General features: G+C 54.5%; 1 protein-coding gene and 1 long non-coding RNA gene across 7 annotated transcripts; one reads left to right on the top strand and one right to left on the bottom strand.

Annotated features, from left to right (window-relative positions):
* Positions 1-354: 354 nt before the first annotated feature.
* LOC141974053 (uncharacterized) lies at positions 355-9,044 on the bottom strand. Of its 6 annotated transcripts, none has more exons than XR_012635672.1 (7): positions 8,653-9,044; positions 7,085-7,212; positions 6,653-6,780; positions 6,221-6,348; positions 5,784-5,912; positions 5,349-5,476; positions 355-1,629 (listed from the first exon to the last, which is right to left on the bottom strand). It is a non-coding gene; the product is annotated as an uncharacterized LOC141974053 (long non-coding RNA). The 6 variants fall into 6 exon arrangements; XR_012635675.1 differs by having other exon boundaries at positions 5,349-5,473; XR_012635677.1 differs by lacking the exon at positions 5,349-5,476.
* Positions 9,045-9,958: 914 nt separating this feature from the next.
* On the top strand, positions 9,959-15,618 carry LOC141974162 (centrosome-associated protein CEP250-like). The gene is made up of 6 exons (XM_074933497.1): positions 9,959-10,099; positions 10,297-10,466; positions 12,825-13,004; positions 14,115-14,249; positions 14,585-14,728; positions 15,168-15,618. The coding sequence occupies exons 1-6, from the start codon at positions 9,985-9,987 to the stop codon at positions 15,336-15,338; spliced, it is 915 nt and encodes a 304-aa protein (XP_074789598.1). The 5' UTR covers positions 9,959-9,984; the 3' UTR covers positions 15,339-15,618.
* Positions 15,619-17,778: the final 2,160 nt, after the last annotated feature.

The following is a 17,778-nucleotide window of genomic DNA, read 5'->3' as shown; positions in this document are numbered from 1 at the left end:
GGTGGATGGTGAATTCTGCGAAGGGGGACGGCAGGCCAGTCTGCTTTTCGGTTTGGGTCCGGTGCCCAGTGGACTAGAAGACAACAGAAATAAGTTGTGCGTTGTGACTTTAAAGGATCCTTTCCCCCGCCCCGTAGGCTATCCTCTGGGGACTAGATGACGGTTTAGCATTGCAGGGGTGTGCTGGGCTGGTGGGGGGGGGGACTCTTGGTAGCAGGGGAGGGGGCTACCGCGGTGGCCTCTGTGAGAATTTCCTGAGGCTTCCCCGGCTCCGAGCCGGACCTCACGCTTTGCCTAAACCTCCTACTTACCTGCTTCAAGATCTTGGTCTTAATTTTGCTGCGTGCAATTGAATACATAAACGCACATTTTATAACACATTAGAAGGCTGTATTACAATTTCTTTATGACAGGGCTTTTCTGGCTGTCTTTAGCACTTGCAGTATTACTTGTTCAAGGGTCATTCAGGTTCATTTGCTGGTTTAAAACAAAGCGGAGTGAAAATCTGGAAAAGATACAATGCAATAAGATTATTTTTCCCCCCCAGATTGCTTAGCAGACTACTCTAGCTACCAGAGACGTGAAATACGTGGCCTAACTGAAACTTCAGGCGAAAGGTTTGTCGTCCTGTTGCGGGCACTGGCAGGCGCAGACACGCGCTGCTGCATCTCCCCCGCGAGACAGGTGGGTGCCGGTGGAAGCGCCGCAGTTTTACTGCCCCGGCTGTGGAGGGCAGCCGGCCTGTTGGGGCACAGCGCTGTGCTCTGCCCTCTCACACGCTGTGTTGGTGTCTCAAGAAAACAAGAATTTGGCCTAGAGAGCAGCGATGCTGTGTGTTGTGCTCTTGGCCCAGCACCGAGCTGGGTGGAGACCAGAGCTGTGACTTAAGGACAGACATAACCAGTTTGACTTAACGGAAACACTGACCCCATCTGGCATGCCAAATCAGATGGTGTGGTTGTTCCCTTTTCTTACATAAATTACAGTCCTGGGGGATAGATTCCGGCATTGGTTTCTGCCAGAGTGAGCCTCACTGCTGACAGTTTGTGTAGAATTGTTACCTGCTGATGTTCTCCTCATGCTTTGTACCACTCTGACAGTTTTGGCTGTGGATCAGAATCGGAACTTCAGAACCATTTTAAGAGGCATATTTTTATATTAATACATTTTTTTCACTTTTTAAAATTGGGGATATGGAATATTTGAGATCTAATTTAAGTGATAGTTCCTTATTCACTATTCAGTGAGTTTAAATCATTTCCAAAGTAAATGAAACCAAAGCAAATTAAGGTCATTACAATTTTGTGTGAGACCGTCCAATCAGGGGCTCAACCCAGATTAAGCGCATCACTTCCATAAGTAATCCAGAATGAATTTCCCAGTGTCCTTCCTTGTCCACACCAGCCCTTCGACTCAGTCAGTGACGCCGAGCTCTGAGGGCTGCCCAAGCCGGCAACCTGCCTGCACGGGCAGAACCGTCCTGCCAGGGGCCGTCACCGAGGGGGACGCACAGGAGGCAACGCTGCGCCGGCGCCGTAATGAAGTTCACGTGGGATGATGAAGGATACTTCGTGTGAGTGCTGGCACCCCAGGTTCCCCTCGAGATCCCTTTCCAGACCCAGAGGTGGCCTGCATAAAGACTTAAAAATTAAGCTAGAGAAGACAGAAATGCCTGTATACTAGCAGAATTCTTTGAAAATCAGGTGTTCTATTGGGAGAATTGTTCTGTAAATGAAAAGATAATTGAGAAGCCCTTCCCCTGCTCTAAGACATGAACATTTCTTTAATTAATTGTTCATGTCATGCTGTTTTATCCCGGCCTAAACAATGTTAAAAAGAAGGGAAGTTGCTGCTGTGGGGAAAAGATCTTTTTTTTTTTGACACATATTACTTTTCTTCCTCACTAGACAGTGGGAATACGGCCACTAACAGACCCGCCTGCGTCACTCTCCTGATCAGGGGGGATCTGATTGCCTGACAGGCCGGGCAGCCAGAAGTCTCTGGCTGCGATGCAGGTCTGTAACAATCCAACACAGGTTGGAGTAGGAGAGGTGTGCTTCCACGCACCCGTGTGACAGCGTGAGAAATAACTTCTCCCCAGAGGCTCCTGCCTGCTGCTGCCCGTGGTGGTGCTGGTGCCATGCGGGGAGCCGGGAGCCCGAGCCCCGGGCTCAGGCGGGGCCGTGGAGCTCCCTGGGCAAGGCAGGGCCGCCCTGGTGCTGCCCCGCTGCTGCCCGGGGAGGTTGAGGGGCCCCGGGAGCTCTGTCCTGCCAGGGAAGTTGTGCTGTGCCCGCTGCAGGGGCTGCAGAGCCAGGGGCAGCGGCCGTGGCCCAAGGGGCGGGTGTCGCCGTGGGGCTCTGGCGCCTGTGACGTCACAGAGGACAAGTCCCCGAGGGCGTCACCAGGGTGCGAGGCGGCAGCTCAGGCCAGCGGTGAGTGAGGGCGGCGGGGGGAAGGCTGGGCTGGATGAGGGCCGGGGCAGAAGCTCTGGCCCCCGAGGGGGGCTTCTACAGCCGGGGCGAGGGTGCAGCCGCTGCGGGGAGCGCCTGGGGCAGGGCAGGTGCTGCCCTCGGGGCTGGGCGCAGCGGTGCCGGGGCTGCCAGCCACGGCCAGTGCCCGGGGGCTGTGGGGAGATGTCCCTGTCCCTGCAGCGCTCACCACCCTGCGCCCCCTCTCCCAGCCATCCCCGGGCCCCTGCATATTCCCCCCTGCTGCCACCTCCCTCCCACCCAGCCCCACTGACCCCCTTCTCTCCCTCCTCCTCCAGACCATGGCTGTGGGCAGCACCCGCTGCCTCCTGATGGTGCTGAGCCTCCTCAACCACGTTCTTCAAGTGAGCAGGTGGAATGACATGGTTCATGGAGCAGTTGGAGCAGAGGAGCCAGGAGCTGTGCGACCTCACTCCGGAAGGCATGCTCCGCACGGCCTGCCGGCACTGGGTGCTTTGGTCCTCTGCCGAAACCCTGCTCCTGCTCCTTGTGCTCTACTGGCTGCGCCGGCGGAGGAGCGCTGACTCCAACAGCCGCAGCCAGTGATGAAGCTCCAGAGGTGCCGAGGAGAAGAGAGAGGAGGATGACTCGGAGGGCAGAGCGGACCCCAGTGACACCTTGGGTGGAGACAAGCCTCAGGATAAGGTGGGGACCTCCGCTACATCTGCCAAGCCCTTCCCAAGAGCTTCTTTTCTGACGGGTTTTCTTTTCAGCCTTGGGATGGGACAGTGCGTGTGAACGCCCGAGCACCTCCAAGAACAACATCGCCAACCGCCTGCTGCTCGTGCCCCTGAGACCACCCCTCGGGCACGTCTTCCACCAGAGCTGGGCACCGTGGAGGATCTGCCGGCGAGGCGCTGCTGCATCCCCGTGGAGCACCTGATGAACTACGCGCTGTGCTTCCTCCTCTGCCCCGTGACGGGCTGAACACAAGCCGGGTCCCCATTTCCCACGCAGCCTCTACATCTGCTCACTGTCGTGATGATCCTCCTGCTTGGAGGCGCAGGAGGGATTTACCCTATGTAAATACCCAATAAATAGGCTATAAATAAATTAATGCGCTCTGTGTGCTGATTTGTATACGTGTAGTGACCGATCAGAAGATTTTGCCATCTCTTGGGTGCCCGCTTAAGCTCCATCTTGACTAAGGGGAGGTTGTCCTGCAGGCCCCAAGCATCCGGCGGGAGGAGGGCGTGGTAAAAGGGGGTCAGGGGGATTTGGGAAATACCCAAATTGCCAAACCCCAAATTGCCAAATCCCCAGTGCTCCAGCTACTACTCACTGAGGGCAAGGCAGGAGCAGACCGCTTTGCACCCTGGCACTTGAGAGGAGCAGCTCCAGCTCTGCCATACATGCAGCATCGGGGCTCTCCTGTGGTACTTCGGTGCTTGAGAACAGGAGACGCTCCGGCCACCTGGAGCCAGACAGGATCCGACATCACGCACCATTAGAGCCTCGGGCACAAAAAGCATACAGCTGGCCCGGAGAACGCTTCTGACCGGTCATGCACCAGCCCCAAGTGCCGGCCCCTGTCGCCAGCGCAATAAAGTTGGCTGCTCACCCCATCCGCACCGGGAGATTCATTAAACGCCTCGGCACGTGTCAGAGCATCCGCTGCCTTGTAGTGACAGGTCACGAATCTGTAGTCTCGTGCGAGGTTTCCACCTGCCAACGCTTCCGTGTACTTCTTCCATCTGCTCTCGCCCTTACAAAACCAACAGCCGGTCTCTGGGTCTTTTGCTTTCTAGTCAATGATATTATTTTGTAGTTTAGGTCATCTGCACGTCTCTCTCTCCGTCCCTCTCTGGTTTGGATAGCTGAATAATGTAACGAACTGTTCAAGATTAACCACGTGCATATTCCTGTACTAAAAAAAAACGCAGGTGAGAAAGGCAGAAGCGTCTCACCAGGACACACGTAAAAATACAGCGGGGTTGGCAGTTTCAGCCCTGTTTGGCGGTGCTGGTTGCTGTAGCCCTGGGCTAGCTCAGTGCTTCCAGCTCCAACATGCTGCACAGGCTGAGTTTCTTGCCGGGTTCTGCCCATGTGTGGTTGGCCGCAGTGTAGCTCCGTTCCTTACCCGATTCATCTGCTTTGGGAAGATTTTGAGCTGTTGCACAGGCAGGACTGAGCAGGGAAGGTGTCTGGCTTTGGGCTCTTGCACGATTTCATCAATCCAATGACACTGACTACTCTTTGGCTTATCCCTGTTGTTCAGTCCAGGCACATCAGCCTCCGAGAAGGCTTAGCCTACCTTGGCACCCATTTGTTTTCCTAGAATTGTCATGCAGGCTATTGAACATGTTTGCATGTCCAGAAATGCGCTTCTTCGTGTTTCTACTATGGGCTAAGGCCACAGACAGAGTTCTTAGCTATTTTAAATGGGAAGGAAATCACCGAGTTCTTGGTTCTATGCAGGACAGTTTCTTCTTGTCAGAGAAGAGAGGACCAGCTGGCAGGAGGCTGACCTGATGCTGTTCCCAAGGTGGCCAGGTTGCCTGAGAGCAAACTCCACTTGAAGAAAGGACAACTCGACTTTGCAAAGAAGATCAGTTTGCTTCGATTAGTGGTTCTCCAAAGAAATTCTGATTCATGGTGATGAGTTTTTCTCCACATTAAAGCCTCTTCATGAGTAACGGGGTATCCTGGGTAGAAGCCCCAGACTCCTCCAAGGAAGATATCCAGGATTATTTGTCCCTGAATGGACACTCTCTTCTCTGGGATCTGTCAAAGATTCCTCCCAGACATGTCCCAGACTGTCCTGAGCTCTGCTGCAGGGACCCGAGATCCCATTTAGCAGCCTTTGACTCTTCCAAGGATGCCACCTGAAAGATTTTTTACCTCCTGGGGAAAGCTCACCTCCAGCATCCACCCAGATCTTCTGCCAGGCATCTCCTGCTCTCTTTTCTCCTTTGATTAGGGGTCATCAGATAACAGGTAGCAGCCTCTGACACCTCCAAAGTGAGACACCCGTGATGTGCTGTCTCCTGGAAAGAAAGATTTTTGCTCAAACTTCCACCCAAGATGCCTCCCAGCATATCCTGGAGTCTTTTCACCCCTGATTTAGGGAGGCTTCATCCTGAGTAGCAGCCCCAGACTTCTCCAAAGAAGACAGACAGAGGTTTTTTCTCCCTCAGAGGACACTCTCTTCTCTGGAATCTGCCCAAGATTCCTCCCAGACATATCCCACACTGTCCTGAGCCCTGCTGCAGGGAACTGAGGTCCCAGGTAGCAGCCCCAGACCCCTCCAGGGATGCCACCTGAAATATTTTTTACCTTCTGGGGAAAGCTCACCTTCAACATCCACCCAGGCCTACTGACAGGCATCTCCTGCTCTCTTCTCTCCTTTCTTTTTAGGGTCGTCAGACCCCAGGTACTTGCCCCTGAGAATTGCAAAGGGAGACACCCAAGACATGTTTTCTCCTGTAAAGAAAGATTTTTGCTCAAACGTCCACCCAAGGTTCCTCCCAGGCATATCCTGGAGTCTTTTCACCCCTCATTTAGGGAGGCTTAATCCTGGGTAGCAGCCCCAGAGTCCTCCAAGGAAGAAACCCACAGGTTTTTCCTCCCTCAAAGGACACTCTCTTCTCTGGGATCTGCCCAGGATTCCTCTCAGACATATCCCACACTGTCCTGAGCCCTGCCGCAGGGACCTGAGATCCCATTTAGCAGCCTTTGACTCTTCCAAGGATGCCACCTGAAAGATTTTTTACCTCCTGGGGAAAGCTCACCTCTAGCCTCCATGCAGTTCTTCTGCCAGGCATCTCCTGCTCTCTACTCTCCTTTGATTTAAGGTCATCAGATCGCAGGTAGCAGCCCCTGACACCTCCAAAGTGAGACAACCATGATGTGCTGTTCCCTGCAAAGACAGATTTTTGCTCAAACGTCCACCCAAGATGCCTCCCAGGCATGTCCAGTAGTCTTTTCACCTCTGCTTTAGGGAGACCTAACCCTGGCTAGCAGCCCCAGCCTCACAGGAAGAAACCCAGAGTTTTTTCCCCCCAAAAGGACACTCTCTTCTCTGGGATCTGCCCAGGATTCCTCCCAGACATGTCCCAGACTGTCCTGAGCCCTGCTGCAGGGACCTGAGATCCCATTTAGCAGCCTTTGACTGTTCCAAGGATGCCACCTGAAAGATTTTTTACCTCCTGGGGAAAGCTCACCTCCAGCATCCACCCAGATCTTCTGCCAGGCATCTCCTGCTCTCTTTTCTCCTTTGATTAGCGGTCATCAGATCACAGGTAGCAGCCTCTGACACCTCCAAAGTGAGACACCCGTGATGTGCTGTCTCCTGGAAAGAAAGATTTTTGCTCAAACTTCCACCCAAGATGCCTCCCAGCATATCCTGGAGTCTTTTCACCCCTGATTTAGGGAGGCTTCATCCTGAGTAGCAGCCCCAGACTTCTCCAAAGACAGACAGAGGTTTTTTCTCCCTCAGAGGACACTCTCTTCTCTGGGATCTGTCAAAGATTCCTCCCAGACATGTCCCAGACTGTCCTGAGCCCTGCTGCAGGGACCTGAGATCCCATTTAGCAGCCTTTGACTCTTCCAAGGATGCCACCTGAAAGATTTTTTACCTCCTGGGGAAAGCTCACCTCCAGCATCCACCCAGATCTTCTGCCAGGCATCTCCTGCTCTCTTCTCTCCTTCGATTTAGGGCCATCAGATCACAGGTAGCAGCCTCTAACACCTCCAAAGTGACACACCAGTGATGTGCTGTACCCTGTAAAGAAAGACTTTTGCTCAACCATCCACCCAAGGTTCCTCCCAGGCATATCCTGGAGTCTATTCACCCCTACTTTAGGGAGGCCTAACCCTGGGTAGCAGCCCCAGACTTCTCCAAGGAAGATACACAGAGGTTTTTTTCTCCCTCAAAGGACACTCTCTTCTCTGGGATCTGCCCAAGATTCCTCCCAGACATCTCCCAGACTGTCCTGAGTCCTGCTGCGCGGACCTGAGTTCCAAGGTAGCAGACGTAGACTCTTCCACGGAAGTCACCAGAATTACCTTTTATTTGTACAGCCATTTCCCGGGTGTTCGGTACATCTATAAGTTAATACCAGATGTTAAGGAAATAACCCTGGTGTCTTTGTTTTCTAGTCCTGTCGCCAAAATATGCTGCTGTTCCTTCCTGCCACTCACTTGATAACTTGTCACATAATTCCTCACTAGAGGGGAACATAAATAATTTGCTTTCTTGGAGAAATACTTCTCGCACACATCACTACCTCCTTACTGGTACCACGATTCAATGGTGAAATAGTGAACATCAGGGTTACGGGGAGATCTCTACAAGAACACGTTGTCTGGTAGTTTTCTTGACAAGTTTTTCACACTTTCAGCTCCAAGACTCCCCTTTCCACACCAGCAAAGGTAGTGACCCCAAGCAGAGACCCTCTCCCCAGCCTCACACTCCTCACCTCTCTCTGAACCCCGTCCTCCTGCAGAAGCTGCACTCTCAGGGCACTGAACTCAAAGGCACACTGGATCCTGCTCTACTGGCAGAGGAGGGCTGCCTGGGGGGTTTCACCTCCAGACTGAACTGTGTCCTCCCACGTCCCCTGCCCTCTGCTGCTAAGGCACAGGCAGGAGGGGAGGCCTCACCCTGACAGCCCGGCAGGCGCTGACCCCGGGGCCACACAGGGAGGTGCCCCACACGTCCCCTTGCCCCGAACCCCCAGCTTCCCCCCACGCCACCCCCTCTGCCACACACAGCCCCAGCTTCCCCCGCCCCACGGCGCCTCCCCCCAGAGCTGTCACACACAAACAACTGCCCCAGCTTCCCCCGCCACGCACAGGGACCCTCGGAGCTGCCCCTGCACATCCCCACTGTCACACGCAGGCAGCCCCCACAGCTCCGCCCAGCCAGCCCCCCCACACCACCCCGGGGGGGTCTCCGCAGCTCCCCCCGTCAGAGGCGCGGCCTCAGCGCCGCCCCCAACCAGACCTCACCGTTACACACCGGCAGCCCCACAGCTACACCCTCCTCACCCACAAGAGGCCCCACGTCACCCGCGTCCCGACCCCTGTCACGCACGGGTGCCCCCACATCCCCCCAGCCCTGACCCCACACCCCGGCGGCCCCACGGCTCTCCCTCGGACCCCCCGGCCCTGTGCAGGCCCCAGGCCCCAGGCGGTGCCGGGCGGGGGGCAGCCACAGTACCTGCCGCAGGGGCTCCGCAGAGGTGAGGAGACACCCCCTTGCCCTCAGGCGGCGCAGGGGCTCCCCTTTCTCCAGCCGGGAGCAGGCGGGGGGCGCCCGGCAGCCGCGGCCCCCACACGCCTCAGAGCCCAGGGCCGCGCCGCGCGGGGGGAGGCGGCGCCTGATGCCGTGGCGGCAGGCAGGGGGCGGGGCAGGCGGGGGCGGCGCTCGGGCGGGAAGGGCCGCCCCGGGCAGACCTGGCCTCCCCGCGCGCTGTGCCGGGGCAGACCCGGCTGCCGGGGGACCGGGCCGTGGCGGCGGCGGCCCCCCCACCCCGGGCACGGGTTGGCGTCCTCCGGGAGACGGCGGCGCCGGGCGCCTTCTGCCGGCTCCGGGCACGGGTCCCAGGACGCCGCTGGGCCCTAAAGGCTCCCGCCGGCGGCAGAGCCGCTGCTGGCGGAAAGCGGGGGGGGTGCGGCCGGTGTCGTCGAGAATCACGTGGCAGGAGCGCGGGCGGAACCAACAAAATAGCACACACCCACCCCGAGAGAAAACCTGAACCCTTCCCGCGAAACCAACAGCTGAAGCCGGGGAGGGAGACAAGCAGAGCCAGAGGGAACCCCGAAACGCCCACCGCCCCCATACCCCACTCCCCCATGTTTTGAGCGCCCCCCGCATTTTGGGTGCCCCTGATCGGCGGAAAAAAGACTCTACAACTCGAATCGAGTTACGCAGCCGGGGTGTTTACTCCGGCGCCGGGGTGCAAGGGGATCTCTCCACAAAGCTTGCACCCCCACCGCACACTCCACCCAAACTCGCCGAGTGTGGATACCCATATTCACGGGCCAGCAGCGGCAGCGGGGCCGGGCGGGGCCCCGCGTCCCTGGGGGGCGGCGGGGGGTCAGGGGCAGCCCCCAGGGAGCCCCCCCACACCTGCCCCCACAAATCCCCACACAAACCCCCAGAGGGACGTTTCGCGGCCCCACAGAGACACCCCCTTGGAAGCGCTGATGAGCAGAGACCGGGCTTCTGCTTGTTGGCCCAGACTTTGGGCACAGCTGCCTGTGTGTCAGCCAACAGCACTTTCAGATTTGGCCATCGAGATCAAACTCAGCTGGGCTTTCTGTGGTATGCTAGGTCATGAGCAAAGCCTGGGCACTGCCCCGGAGGGGCCTGCGTTGACATTTTAAATGGCAGAAAGATGCTTTCTGTATACAAGTGTCCTTGCAACCCATTTTCTGTACTCAGGGGTAGGGATCTTGAGAGGCTTCTTACGGGAATAACTCTCAGTGGGCGTCAGGAGCAACAAATGCATTTCTCTCTGTATTCACAGCTCACAGCTCGGTGAAGGAGATGCTGGAGTCCAGCCTGTTTGAAGCTCAGCAGCACTCATCTCAGCTGGCGATCACCAGGAGTCCGCTTGAAATCCAACTTCACACCGTCAGGCAGGCCAAGGAGGTGATACAAGGTGAGAGCCTCCTGTTTCTGGGGATCCCCTGCCTAGGGAAGGTGGTATAAAAATAGCTCTGTGTCCGCAGGGCTTCTGAGGAGCGAAGGAGATGGAGGCAGATCTCTCCTGCACTGAAGTTCAGATGGCTCAAGGTCAGGGAAGTCAGAACCGTTGTCTGTGTAGACTCTGAATCTTGCCGTTTGTCCTGTTTGCAGGGGAAGTGAAGTGCTTTCAGTGTGAGCTGGAAGCAGAGCGATCTCTGATGAGGCAGGAATGGGAAAACATGGCACAGCAGCTCTTGCAGACGGAGCAGCAGTGTAACGGTTCCCTCAAACTGCGGCAAACTGAGCACGAGGTGGAAATAAACGAGCTCCTGCAAGACCTGGTAGGAAACAATATGCTTCTGAATTCTTCAAGCAAGCTCTGTGGGCTGGCTTTAGAGGAGTAACAACCTGAGGGTGTGGAATGGCAGCAACATCTGTCATAGGTCACACCTTGCTGGGCCAGGCAGATAATCCTAACACCAACCCTAACCCCTGACCAAAACACCTAACCCTAACCTCTAACCCCTACTCCCTACCCCCAACCCCTACCCTGTAACCCTAACCCCTACCCTATCCCCTAAACCCAACCCCTAACACCTATCGCCAGCTGCTATCCTTCTATCCCTAACCCCGAACCCGTAACACTAACCGCAGCCCCTAACCCCAACTCCTACCCCTAATCCCTCATCCCAACACCTCACCCCTAACCCATAACTCTAACCCCTAACGAATAATGCCAACACCTCACCCCTAGCCCCTCACCCCTACCCCTCAACCTCTACCCCAACACCCAACCCCTGACCTGAATCCCTAATGCTTAACCCTGACCCCTAACCCCTACCCCCTAACGCCAGCTCCTAACCCCTACCCCCCAAGCCCCTACCTCCTCCCCCAAACCCATACCCCCTAACACCTAACCCCTCACACGTAATGCCTAATGCCAATGCCTAACTCTGACCCCTACCCCCAGTCTCCTAACCCTGGCCCCAGTCCCCTTGCCTCTATCCCCTACCTCCTCCCCCCAACCCCTCACGCATAATGCCTAATGCCAACACCTAACTCTGACCCCTCACCCCAACCCCTAATGCTAACGCCTAACCCCGACCCCTAACTATAACCCCTAACTCCTAACCCTAACCCCTACCTTCTAACCCTCAGCCCTTACCTCAACCCCATCCCCCAATCATTATCCCCAACCTCCTAACCCATATCCCCTAACCCCAACCCTTGATCCCATCCTCCTACCCCTAACCCCCAATCCTTAACCCTAATCTCCTAACCTTAACCCCCAACCCTTAACCCCAATGTCCTAACCTTAACCCATAACACCTAACCCCAACCCCTAACCCTTACTGACAGCTCCTAATCTCCCCTAATCCCAGCCTCCTAACCCTATCCCTTAACCCCAACCCATAAACCCTATCTCTAACCCTAATCCCCTAGCTCTAACCCCTAACGCCAACCCCTAACTCCAACCTGCTAACCCCGATCTCTAACCCTTACCCCTAACCCCAACCTACTTCCCCTAACCCTTAACCCTATCCCTAACCCCTACCTTCTAACCCTCACCCCTTAGCCCAACCCCTAACCTCCATCCCCAACCATTATCCCCAACCTCTTAACCCTAGCCCCCAACCCTTATCCCCTAACCCCTATGCCCTAACCCCAAACCTCCTAACCTTAACCCCTAACCCTAACACCTAATGCCAACCCCTAACCCCTACCGACACCTCCTAACCTCCAACCCATAGCCCCTATCTCTAACCCTAATTCCCTAACCCCAACCCGTAACCCCTACTGCCAGCTCCTGACCTCCTACCCCTCCCTAGCCCTTAACCCTAACCTCTACCGCCAGCTCCTAACCTCCTACACCAACCTGTAACCCCAACACCTACCCCCAGCCCCTAACCTCCTACCCCAACCCCTATCCCCTCTTCCCCCTAACCCCAACCCCTAATCCCCAACCCTAACCCTCGTACTTGAAGGCACGTGAAGACCCAAGGGACTCTGCCAGGACAGCAAAAGCAGCCACACGTTCAGTGTAGGCCTAAGGTGACTTTAGCTGGAGGTTGGGAGCTCCCCACCCAAAGCTTGGCAGGAGAGGGGTAGGATCTTACCAGGCTGCTGTCTGCCATGAAGCGGACTCCTCACATTGCTGCCAACTGCAGTCACGGGAACTTTCTTCCTTTCTTTCTGTCCTTTCACCGTCGTCAGAGCTGTTATCTCTGGGCTTGAAGCATGGGGCACAGGCCCCTTGTTCCTGGTACTTCAGTTTGTGGCCTGTCTTGTGACAACTGGGGCATCAGGGTACCGGTCTCTTTTTCACCCTGCAGTCCCTCTACATCTTTCCACTGATAGAAAGGGATGTGAGCTTTGAAAATAGACTCTAAGGATAGAGAGAAATCCTGAGGAGACAGGTGCTAGGAAACAGGCGGCCATCGGAGAGAGGAAGGTAACATCTCCTTTTCATAATGGTTGGACTCAATGATCCTAAAGGTCTTTCCAAACTAAATGGTTCTATGATTCTTCCACCTGCTGACCTCCCTTTTAAGTTCCTTGACAGGACGTGATTTATGGAGAGCACAAAGCCATTGTTGTGCACTGTTGAAGTGGGGGGTTGTGGGAGGGATGAAGCTTCACATTTGTTCTGAGGAGCGTGGCTGGGACTTCACCTTGAAGTCTGTTCCTCCACTCATCAGGCAAGCGAGCGGGAGGGGCATCATTCAGAGCTGCAGGAGATAGTGGAGAAATGGGGAAAAGAGAAGGCGGAGACAGCAGGGGAGCACGAGAAGAAGCTGTGTGATATGAAGCAGAAAGTTGCGGCCACGCGAGCTCAACAAGAGGAAGAACAAACCAGAGTCGAAAATGCCAAGCAAGAGGTAAAGACTGTGAAAGGAGAATTTGTGTAGCTGTTTTGCAAGGCTAGAGCCATGGGAGATGTCTGGATGTCGGTCTGTGTGGAGCATGCCCTACATGCTTTCTGCATTGAATTTGGTGAGGTGAAAGGCAAGCAGGGTTCTCTTTGGGACTAGGAATGAGACCTGTCAGAGGAAGCCGGGCAGAAGCATCACTTTCAGTTGAGATTTCTGTTCTGCTATTGTGCTGGGTTTTTTAAGACTTGGAGTACCTTCGCAGTTCTCTTAACAGCCCTCTTTTGATCTTTACTGATACATGCTTATAACCTGAACTCCGTTAAAGACCAGACTGAATTTGTAGGACTGAATGCCTGTGAGGATGGGGTTTTTGTTTGGGGGGGTAAAGAGGGACATGGCAGGATTGTTGACAAAAGAAAAATTTTGAGGACGACTGAAATATTTCTGAGCAGTAAAACAGGGGTGTCTTCTGGGCTGTTTTAAGTCACTTGCTGGTAAGCTATTTTGTGCCCAGATCTCCTGTGCACCCTGTCACACAGTGAGAGTCCTCCTTGTGTCCCCCCCAAAGTCCTCTTCACGGAGTCTGCCTGGGGACAGCAGTACCCCCAGCTGTGTCTGCAGGGATCGAAATGCCAGGGCAGTGCTCAGAGATGTCAGCGTGTCCCTGTAGTGTCAGTACATTACCAAAGCCTAACGAATACCTTAAAAATGAAGTCATTTTCACCAAACCCCACGTGGAATACATGAGTTGTCTGAAGGAGCTGCTGGCTTCAGCCCTCTGGCAGCCCCCCCTGCATTTTCTCTGCTGCTAACTAGGTGTAGAAGTCACTATTGAAAGACAAACAGGCCACAGCAGAAGATGAGGGATACCCTCACCAGCAAGGGGAGACATCTGAGAAGTGCCACACATTGTCCTGTTAGGTATTGGATGTTTGTTGGAGGTTCGGTCACAGAGGGACTCTGTTTGGACCATGTTTATACTGCCAGTGGCAGAGAAGGGCCTGGGAGAGCAGCAACACAGCGCTTTGAGAGCGCGTCAGCCCACCGGTGTTGGAGCCTTGGCACACAAATTTTGTGTGGGAAGTTTAAACCTGTCCTCTCTTTGTTTCTGTGCAGGTCCTGCCAGAAAAGGAGCGTGAGAAGAGTGCTTTATTAGAGACACTGCTTCAGACTCAGGGAGAGCGAAGAGAAGCCAACCAGCAGCTGGAGCAGCTCAGGCGGGAGGTGAAAGAGCAGCGCGAGGACGGGCAGGTAAGTCTGACTGGTCGGGTGGGTTGAAGGAACAGGCCGTTGGCAACTGGACGTGAGCTGAGAGTGGCTGAGAGAAGCAGGTAACAGAGTGAAGGGCAGTAACAAGGACATAAAGCCTAAGTGCTGTGAGCGAGGAGGCAGGGACTGCTGCAGGCACGGAAAGCACAGAGCCTGATGATCTCCAGAGATCAGCGACAGGAAGGGAGTGTTCCAGTGGAAGCAGAGCTGGGTAGAAAAGCAGAAGTGGCTGAATGAATGGGACTTTGGGACAGAAAGAAGAAAAAGCTGAACGTGCTGGCAGGTCCCAGTAGTTTGCTCTCCATTTGTGTCTGCAGAACATCACAGAAGAACTGCAAGCAGAGCTGCAGGAAACTCAGAGTAAGATGCAGGCAGTGGAGAAGAGGCACAAGGAAGAAATCAAACCCATGAAAGAGGAAATTACTGTCCTCCTTCAGCAGAGGGATGCTCTACAAAACCAGGTGAGTGAAACAGCAAGAGCTGCTGCAGTCATCAACCAGGTGGTCTCTGCCCAGGGCAGAGCAGCCGGCGATGGGGTCAGTCCCTCTGGCTGCCATCACCTTGTGGTCTCCGTCTCAGCTGGGCTGATGGAGACTGACCAGCCAGCTGCTGCCCTGGACAGATGGGCTGCTCTTTTTGTCCGTTTGCCAGCACTCCTCAGAAGGGATTTCTGCTGGCCTGTTACTGCTAGCCTTGTTATTTAAGGTGCTTTTTCAGAGGAACATGGTGACCCACTTAGATTTTTAAACAAGCCAGCTGTATCCATCGTGAGTCTGGTGCTTTCATGAAAGGGTGAAATTTAAGGTTGTACTTTCCCTTTCCTCACAGTATATGATATGGCTGATGTGGCTGACAGTGGCAAGCTGTAGTCTTTGACTGCTCTGTTGTGTTTTACTTGAGGTGGAAGAGTTGACATCTCAACTAGCAGCCTCTGAAGAGTCCCAGCAAGTGATTGGCTGCAAAGCTCAGCAAGATCTGAGTGAGGCACAGGAACTGTCAAGGCAGAAGGTGCTGGAGGTTGTCACCTCCAGAAGATCCTGGAGGAGAAGAGGAGTCAGTGGGAGAAGGTAGAACATCAGAACAAGGTGTTGCAAGGGTGTCTGGAGGGATCATTAAAATGACCAGTATCACAGACGTTGTGGAGAGACCACAGACCACCGTAAGAGCAGAAGAATATTGTTTATATCAGTAGTTGTTTTTTAGTTTAATTTTTCCAGTTGCATCCTTCTGAATAAGTAGGACACCTGGGAGTTCCCCCTCCTGGACGCCGGGGTCCCCCACAGCATCCTCTGTCCCCCGCAGCCTGTGGGCCCGGCGGTTCAGCCTTCTGAGCAACCGGGTGACACGGCTGGACGGGGATGGGGACAGAGGGGACAGACACCAACCCCCTGCGCCCCTCCAGCTGCTGCTGGCTGCCTGCGCTGGCACACTTGGAGGGGGGGCCCTCTGCCACCCTGATGTCCCCTCCTGTCCCTGTCCCTGTCCCCATCCAGTCCCTGTCCCCATATCCCTGTCCTCATCCCGTCCCTGTTCTTGTCACCATTTCTTCTCTGTCCTGGTCCTTGTCCACATCCCTGTCCTTGTCCCCATTCCTAGTGGTTTTAACCCACAAACCATTTATTTCCTGGGGGGGGCCTGGTCCTGCCCTGCAGGGGACCAGGACACCTGTGGACACCTGTTCCCCTCCCCAGGGCAGTGGCTGTCCCAGCTGGGTGCTTGCTGAGTTGGGCAATAAAATCCCTTCTTTGTCCCCCTTTTGTCCTTCCATGTGTTTCATGTGTGTCCCAAGTGTCCGTCCCCCCCCCCCCATGTCCCTGGTGTCCCCAGTGTCCCCAACGAGGCTGACAGCTTAATAGGAGCCTTTTATTGGGGAGCAGGGATGTCTGGTCCCCCTCAATTCTTCTTGGGCCTGGAGACCTGAGCCAACACCCACAGAGAGTAGCAGGTGCCTGCTGGGATAGGGGGGTTCAGGGACACCCTGCCCCCCACAAGGGACCCTGCCCCCTGGGACCTGTCGTGGATGAAAGTATTGACACGGTAATGATTTAGTAAGAAATCTGATTTATAACTAACAGCCATTTATCATTACAAAATAATTCAGAAATGTTGAAAGAAAGAAAAGCGACTTATTTGCAGATTCTACAGTGACAAGATGCACCCTAACTTACTTAATGGTACCTTAATATATACATATACATGCAGCTACACAAAATGGACAAGCACATGCACAGAGGCAAAAGTATTTGGATCCAGTAGAATGGAGCACGTACCCACACCCCAATAAACAGAGAAAGAACGGGTGAAAGAGAAGCGAGCTCAAAGAAAAATTTCCCTCCTCTCGAGTTTAGAGCAAATACCCCCAATGCCTCGGCATTCCTCAGCGGGCGATAACTGGGACTCGAGCGGGTGGACTTCACCCGGCCTTCCCTCAACTCTGGCAGCAGAAACACCGTAAGAGTTTTGGTACCCGAGAGGCTCCCAGCTCAGGGGAGATGCTGGTCACAGGCTGCTGCCATCCAGGAGAGCTCAAAGGGTCTCCCTGGTGGTTGCAGTTTATAGGGTGCGAGATAATTGACTTTTGTCAGATCCCTCCTGGTGCCTTCCAGCAAGAACTTGATGAATGTGCAGTTCTGTAATTGTTCCATCTGACCCCCTCCCAGGCACAGGTGTGCCAGGCCTTTAGGAGCTGATGGGCCGTTTTAACTGTTTCTGAGCAATCGGGAGGGCAGGAGCCAGGCACTTCATCGTTATCAGTCCTTATCTCCAGGGATGGGGGTACAGCTCGGGGGAGGGGGCTGGAATCACACCCAGCACCAAGCAGCCCAACAAGGAGGGGTGGGGGGGGTAGAGTTGCATTACTACACCATCAAATTGACACAATGCTTTCAATTTGTCTAAATAACTCCTTGGATCTGACTTATTCTCATGGCTGGCTTTTCCAGCATTCAGTATCCAGTTAGTAAGGCAGAAAGATGGATGTAGGGGGCCTCATCCTCAGTGGTGCACAGTGACAAAGGTTCCGCTTTGGCACAGGACAATTCTCTGACAACTGATTCACGGAAAAAAAGACTCTACAACTCGAATAGAGTTATACAGCAGGGATGTTTACTCCGGTGCCGGGGTGCAAGGGGATCTCTCCACAAAGCTTGCACCCCCACCGCACATTTTACCAAAAAATTATTGAGTGTGGATATCCATATTCATTGGGTTACATAACACAAACATACATATGCATGAGTAGGGCCGGGTTAGCATCATGTTTCTCCTAGAATCACAGAATCATCTAGGTTGGAAAGGACCCTGGAGATCATCTAGTCCGGCCGTTCTCCTAGCACAGTTCCCACCTACAGCATATCCTTAAGCTCCAAATCAACCCTACTCTTGAACACCTCCAGGGATGGGGACTCCACCACCTCCCTGGGCAGCCCATTCCAACGCCTCACAACCCCTTCTGGAAAGCAATGCTTCCTAATATCCAGTCTGAACTTTCCCTGGAGCAACTTGAGGCCAT

Source organism: Athene noctua, unplaced genomic scaffold (assembly GCF_965140245.1).
Source record: "Athene noctua unplaced genomic scaffold, bAthNoc1.hap1.1 HAP1_HAP1_scaffold_31, whole genome shotgun sequence".
Lineage (NCBI taxonomy): Eukaryota > Metazoa > Chordata > Aves > Strigiformes > Strigidae > Athene > Athene noctua.
The sequence above is the reverse complement of the archived record's forward strand: the minus strand, read 5'-3'. Positions and strand labels throughout refer to the sequence as shown.